Source organism: Sapajus apella, unplaced genomic scaffold (assembly GCF_009761245.1).
Source record: "Sapajus apella isolate SASKATOON/1434 unplaced genomic scaffold, GSC_monkey_1.0 scaffold10, whole genome shotgun sequence".
Taxonomy (NCBI): Eukaryota; Metazoa; Chordata; class Mammalia; order Primates; family Cebidae; genus Sapajus; species Sapajus apella.
In genome coordinates this window covers 20,356,621-20,363,623 of record NW_022436950.1, presented here as the reverse complement: position 1 = coordinate 20,363,623, position 7,003 = coordinate 20,356,621, and the positions used below count along the sequence as shown (strand labels likewise).

General features: G+C 55.0%; 1 protein-coding gene across 2 annotated transcripts in view; it reads left to right on the top strand.

The window, feature by feature from the left end:
* The window catches only part of DNAJB2 (DnaJ heat shock protein family (Hsp40) member B2), a 7,853-nt gene extending 2,555 nt beyond the window's left edge, over nucleotides 1-5,298 (top strand). The window contains exons 4-10 of one of the 2 annotated variants that reach the window (XM_032278106.1): nucleotides 194-247; nucleotides 400-522; nucleotides 1,271-1,363; nucleotides 1,563-1,665; nucleotides 1,849-1,919; nucleotides 3,035-3,238; nucleotides 4,387-5,298. In XM_032278106.1, the coding sequence (XP_032133997.1) occupies nucleotides 194-247; nucleotides 400-522; nucleotides 1,271-1,363; nucleotides 1,563-1,665; nucleotides 1,849-1,919; nucleotides 3,035-3,238; nucleotides 4,387-4,397 (659 nt within the window). In that variant the 3' untranslated portion in view covers nucleotides 4,398-5,298. Of the gene's footprint in view, nucleotides 1-193; nucleotides 248-399; nucleotides 523-1,270; nucleotides 1,364-1,562; nucleotides 1,666-1,848; nucleotides 1,920-3,034 lie in introns of both variants that reach the window. The other variant, XM_032278105.1, reaches the window with a different exon arrangement.
* The last annotated feature ends 1,705 nt before the right edge of the window (nucleotides 5,299-7,003 follow it).

The window sequence follows — 7,003 nt, the reverse complement described above, 5'->3', positions numbered from 1 at the left end:
AGAAAAGAAAAAGGGGCCAGCTGTGTGAAAGGCTGAGTTGCTGCTAAAACCTATAGCCCATGTCCCCTGGGTCCCCTGCTGTGCCTGCCTTCCCCCGCCAAGTGTCAGTCTTTGGACAATCCTTTGAGGGTACTATCTTGGGAGGGGAAGCCATCCCGGAGGGAGGGTGAAGTGATCTGGTCTCTTTTTGCAGAGCACAAGCGAGAGATCTATGACCGCTATGGCCGGGAAGGGCTGACAGGGGCAGGTAGGTGGAGTGGTGGGTAGGGCAGGGAGGAGAGGGCAGGGCAGATTCTTGCAATGAATGCTCTCTCAGGCTCCTGGCTGTGCCTTAGGCGAGGTCCCCTGGCTCAGGGCAAGATGCATGACCTAAGCTTTCTCCTCATCCTGCCTTTCCAGGAACTGGCCCGTCTCGGGCAGAAGCTGGCAGTGGTGGACCTGGCTTCACCTTCACCTTCCGCAGCCCCGAGGAGGTCTTCCGGGAGTTCTTTGGGAGTGGAGATCCTTTTGCAGAGCTCTTTGGTGAGTGGACTCTGGAAGCCTCTGAATGGCTCAACATCCCCCTCCAGGCCTGAGGTAGAAGGCTGGGAGGGGGCAGGAATGCCACGGACAGAAGATTTTGTGGAGCTGGGTCCAGTGAGAGCTGGGACAGAACCTCACATGTGCCAGAACTCCTGTGATCCAACAGTGACACTTCACAGACTCACCTTATTAAATAACAACAATAATACATTGTTAGATCTCTACAATAACAGCCAGGAAAGTGAGACAAAGCATCTTGTGACAATATTATATATAAAGCAGATACCGGTGTTTTTAAATGATTGATAGGTGCCAAATATTTTACATTCCCTAATTTTCTAGTGAACCCTGAGAGGTGGGCAATTTTATCCCCATTTGCAGATGAGAAAACCGAGGCACAGCTAATAGCCCAGAGTCACATAGCAAATGGCAGAACCGGACTCCTAGCTGTGTCTGCCTGTCATCACATCATGATGATTTGCTGTACTGAAAGAGCCATCTGTCCTCCATCCCTCTTCCCCCCCTTCCTTCCTCTATTCTTTATTGTGGACAGACTTAACCAGTGAGTGTTTTTGAAGCCAACATTAAAAAGTAATTTAATTGTAAATAAGCCCAACTAAAAAGCAGAAAAGAAAAACCCTACCCAGCTGCTTAGCGGTTTATACTTCCAGACTTAAAAGCAGGGTCCACACACTTTTGGGGGGAAATGTCTTCACCAGATGACTGCTGACCTGTTTACTTGTTGCAGATGATCTGGGCCCCTTCTCAGAGCTTCAGAACCGGGGTTCCCGACACTCAGGCCCCTTCTTTACCTTCTCTTCCTCCTTCCCTGGTCAGTCTGGTAAGTTCTGCCTCTTCCCACTTTTGCAACCTCTGATGCCTGGAACCCCTGGTGTGAGCTTGCTGCTTTTCCAAGCCTGTCTCTGTATCAGGAGCCCTGCCTCCAGCAGCCCTGCGAGAAGGCCTAGAGCCTCGGTGACTCCGACAAGCAGCGTAGACTTCTAACCACCTCTCCTTCTCCTCCCTTGTCCCGATGCCAGATTTCTCCTCCTCATCTTTCTCCTTCAGTCCTGGGGCTGGTGCTTTTCGCTCTGTTTCTACATCTACCACCTTTGTCCAAGGACGCCGCATCACCACACGCAGGTGAGAGCTCCTTCTGGGCCCATAGAGGGGAGAGAGGTCTGCGGGGGGAGCTGCATTCAAATAGAAAGTTGGCTCCTTGAGGGCAGGGCCCAGCCTGTACTTTCTATGCGGTGGCCAGAACTGGGACCAGCACCTGCAGGATTCTGTCACTGCTGGTGACCTGAACTGTGCTGTCTCCCACAGAATCACGGAGAACGGGCAGGAGCGGGTGGAAGTGGAGGAGGACGGGCAGCTGAAGTCAGTCACAATCAATGGTGAGGAGCGGCTCCACCATCCAGCCTCTGGCAGGAAGCCCCAGCCCCAACCCAGCAACCTCCTCCCCAAACTGCTGCTCTCTGAACTCCTTTAGGGCTTGGGAGGGAGTGGCAGCCACAGGTCAGACTGGTAGGATCAGAGATGGCAATGCCAAGAAGGGGGCGGAGGAGTCTTAGGGAGCCACGACCGTCACCATGAGTGCAGTGCCTTACATTTGCAAAGCACTTTACTATATTTAAAGCACTTCCACGTATATGATATCCTCTGTATTCTTAAAGCATCTAGGGGTATAAGCAGAGCAGATGATATCCACCCAGTTTTAATTTGGGGAGCCTGAGAGGCAGCATAAATGACCCTAACTTCCAAGTAGCCCAGGCCCAAGACTCTTTCCTTCCAAGTAAGGGGTAGAGCTAGGAGTTGAACTCAGGATGCTCGATTCCCAGAGCAGCACTCTCCCTCTATCACCATGCTGTGCAGGATCATCACCAGCTAACCTTTCATACCTGCCAACTCCAGGCACTGTGCACCAAGTCCTTGACGTGGGCTGACATATTTAATCATTGGAACATTTGAGTACAAAGGCACTACCATTATTTCTACTTTCTTTTTTGTTAAGACAGGGTCTTGCTTTGCTGCCTAGCCTGGCATGTAGTGGCATGATTATGGCTCACTGCAGCCTTGACCTCCTCGGTTCAAGCAATCCTCCCACTTCAGCCCGCTGTGTAGCTGGGACTACAGGCATGTGCTACCATGCCCAGCTAATTTTTAAATATTTTTTAGAGATGGGGTCTCACTTTGTTGCCCAGGCTGGTCTCGAACTCCTGGGCTCAAGTGATCCTGCTACCTCGGCCTCCCAAAGTGTTGGGATTACAGGCATGAGCCACTGTGCCCGGCCATCATTCCTACTTTCTAGATGAGGAAAGGGAGGGGTAGGGATGTTGAGTAACTTGGCCAAGGGGAGGAGCTTCTACCTGGTAGAGCTGAATACTTCCCTGTGCTCAAAATCATGACCTTATGTGCCAAAATGCATGTGTGCCAATTCCAAATGAGAGACTGTCCTGGCAGTAATACTCCTGGCCTAGGTTGGGGCCTTATGGTGGTGTGACTCTTGCAGGTGTCCCAGATGACCTGGCACTGGGCTTGGAGCTGAGCCGTCGCGAGCAGCAGCCGTCAGTCACCTCCAGGTCGGGGGGCACTCAGGTCCAGCAGACCCCTGCCTCAGGCCCCTTGGACAGTGACCTCTCTGAGGATGAGGACCTGCAGCTGGCCATGGCCTACAGCCTGTCAGAGATGGAGGCAGCTGGGAAGAAACCCGCAGGTGGGCGGGAGGCACAGCACCGACGACAGGGGCGGTCCAAGGCCCAGCACCAAGAATCAGGCGTAGGGGGAGCCCAGGAGGGTGTGAGGGGTGAAGCCACCAAATGCAGCCCATCCCCAGAGGAGAAGGCCTCTCGCTGCCTCATCCTCTGAACACCAGGCCCAACCTGACTTGGTCCAGGTCTTGACTGGGGGTCTGGCTCACTGTGGGGAGAGCAGAGAGGAGTATCCTGAGTTGTAGGAACTGGTTTTCAACTTCATGCTCCCTCCACAAGTTTCCCTCCCAGGTCCCCCTGCACCCCAGTGTGGACTTGGGATTTGCTGTGCTCAGCCCAGGGCTGATAGGTCCCTGGTGAAGCCCAGGATGGGGGCCGTCAGGGCAGTGGAAGGGCCCGGGGAGCCAGATTGCATTTATTGGATGGGGAGCTCCAAGGGGCATTAGTGGTTTGGGCTGGGCCTTTTGTGCCCAGGTCCTCTGCCACCTGTTTTGCTGATGGTGTCAAGGAAGGAGGACTTGGCCTGGGGTTGTCTGAGCTGGAGCCGGCAGCTCCACTGGGGAGCAGTGCAGGCCAAGTGGAGCCTCCTGCTCTCCTGGTCCAGCTGCAGACCCCACCCTGGTTTCTGTGCCATGCTGTGCTCTGACCGTCTCTGTTGCTTCTCTTCTGGTGTTGCTTCTCCTTCCTCCTATTCTCTCTGCAACTCCCTGCGGGCCGCGTCGCTTGCTTTCACTGCTGTCTGGCTAGGACTCCCTTCTTCCTTCCTTCCCCGAGAAGGCCTCAATGTGGCAAGGAAGATGCTGGGGCCGGTAGGGCTGTGAGATCTGGGGAGGCTAGCTGGGTGGGGCGGGAGCCTCTCAGCTGTCCAGATTCAGAACCAGAGCCCACTATTCCTCCTATTCTCGCTGCCTCAGCCTGCCCTCAGCCTCAGGACTAGGCAGAGGTGAGGCTGGCTCACCCTGGAGAGGTGGGATAGGGCCAGGGGGACCCAGGAGGGAGGCTCGGAGGGGACTGCACCCGTACTGCTTCCCCACCACACATCAGGGCTCAGGGAGAGGCTGTGCGGCCAGCCCAGGTCTGCATGCTCGGCTCCATCCTCCACAGCTTGCCGCTGATGCTCTCTCCTGTCACCCCGCCCCTGCTCTCTCCCCAGATGTGTTCTGAGCTGGATGCCGGGATCCAGAGTCGCTGCACAGTTCCAACAGGACAGCGCCCTCCCCCATGTGCTGGGAGGGGACCCTCCATTCCTCTCCCTCACCCTTGCTGAGTGTAGAGCCGGGGCCTGGGTGGCGGGTGGGGGCTGGGTGGGAGGCAGCAGTAGTCTTAGCCTGTGCACTCTCTTCCTTGGGTGTTTGGTGCTGGCTCCTGGGGACTACAAATCCCAGAATGCGGTGCACTCGACCCCATTTCTGATAGATCCCACTTGGGGGAGTTGGTGCCTAGTTATGGAGCTGTGCATCTTGGGACATATAGTAGCCCAGGTCGGCCTGTCACTCACTGTGTGATGGAGAGATTTTGTCTTTTGATTTATCCCCGGAGGGCCGGCAAGGTCATAGATGAAGGGGGAATGATCTGAGCCTTGGTTCCTCTGACATGTCTTGCTAGCCCCAAGGTTACAGTGGGCAGGGCAGAGTTGTGCAGCACCTGGGAGAGGTTCCCTTCCCGTGGGCAGCCTGGGGTCCCAGGAACAAGCCAGGGCCAGTAGCATGTTTGCCTGAGCAGGGCGTGGCTCCAGAAAGCTGAGGAGTGTGTGCTGGCAGAGAGCTTCGAGGGCAAGGCCACCCGAGGGGGTGTGTGTGTGGCGGGGCTTGGCGTATGATGGCAGCTCCAGGCATGCCGCTGCTTGTATGGCTTTCTTTGGCCTCTGACCCTGCTGCCCATTCTTTCCAACATCACAGACAAGCCGCCTCTCCTCCTCCCTGCCTGGGGAGCCCCGTGGCCAGGGAGGGGAGTGGTGGAGCCAGCTTCTGTAACACCGAGTCTGAGAGATGAACCAAAGCGAGCTGGGCTGAGCTCAGACTGAGGGGAAAATGCTGGAAGGCAATAAAACTGTTTTGAGAGCTCGGTGGTGTGATGGGGTTCTTGTGTTCCTACTTTCCAGGGTAGCCCAGGAGGGCCCCTAAAGGACAGTGGGTGACACTTCAGGCTTCACACCTCCCTTTATGCCTGTTCAGCTAGAGGTACAGAGCTTGCCAGTCGAAGGCAGAAGTGCACTCTTTGACCAGGCTGCCCTCCCCAAGTATGTTGTGGAACCCCAAGCAATGCTTCCATTCTTTGCCTTCACCTCTTGGGGGTCCACACCGGCTTTCCCTAGCTGCCAATGTTCCCCTTATGCGGAGCCTCACCCCCTAGTACTCCACAACACAGCTAGGACCATACTCAGTTAAGACTTGACTGAGGCTGGACATGGTGGCTCACGCCTATAATCTCAGCACTTTGGGAGGCTGAGGAGGGCGGAACACTTGAGGCCAGATGTTTGAGACCAGCCTGGCCAACATGCAAAAAAAAAAAAAAAAAAAATAGCCAGATGTGTTGGTGCATGCCTGTAATCCCAGCTATGCAGGGATGCTGAGGCAGGAGAATTGCTTGAACCTGGGAGGCAAAGAGCCAAGATCGAGCCACTGCATTGCAGCCTGGGCAACAGAGTGAGACTGTCTCAAAAAAAGACTTAAAGCATGGGGACTGAAAGCACAGAAAGCTGAGAACACATGGTGAAACCTTTAAACTGTCCCCCACCCTTGCCCAGGCCCACAGACTAGGCCTCTGGGCAGGTTTCATTGACTCAGCCTGAGGCATGAGCCAGTGAGGTGGAGCAGCATGAGTCCAGCCCACCTAGGGCCCAGGCCCCAAACTCATCAGGATCCAGGGAAGAAAAAGCCAGGTACCCCTTCCCTTTCATCTCCAGCCATCGTGCTGGGACAAGCACCTTTCCGAAGCCAGGTACCCCTTCCCTTTCATCTCCAGCTGCCGTGCTGGGACAAGCACCTTTCCATTGTCAAGCAGGGCCGGGTGGCTCCCCAGGCCTCTCTTCCGTTCAGGATAGGCTCTTGCTTCCCCACCAATCACCAAAGGGTCTCTATTATGTTTTTCTCAAAGCAAAGAAGCAGCCTACCCTCAAAGAGGAATTTCAAGCCTCCATCCTGAGTGCAAGCGAGGAGGGTGGAAGTTTGCAAATGGCTGTTTCATCTACGTCTAGCCTTTGAGATGCTTGTCACTGGTGTTGAGCTCAGCAGAGCGTGGGTGAGACAGCGGCAGGGCCTGTGGTCTGCTGGCTGATCCCTCCACTCCTGCTCAGGGCAGATGGTGTTTGCCCTGTTTTTATTTAAGGAGGCTGAGCCTCAGCACAGGTAAGTGGCCAACTCCTAAATAGCCCCAGGCCTAAGGCTCTTTTCAGCTTAATGTCCACCACTTTTGTCCAAGGACACCTCGTGACACACAGGTGAGTGTGCCTTCTGGGACCATACAGGGTGGGAGCTGGGGTGAGACAAAGTGTCCTTTACCTCCAGAGGAATGCCTTTCCTAGCATCTCACAGGCCCGGCCACTGTCAGAGTTTTGCCTAAGGTGAGGCAGGCACTTTGCTAGAATCATCTTGTTCAGTCCTCACCTCAATCCGGCAGCTGAAGGGCACAAAGCAGCTGGGAAGTACTGAGAGGAGGCTGGGTTCGGTCGCTCACACCTGTAATCCCAGCACTTTGGGAGGCCGAGATGGGCAGATTGTCTGAGCTCGGGCAACATGGCAAAACCCCTTCTCTACTGAAAATAGAAAAAA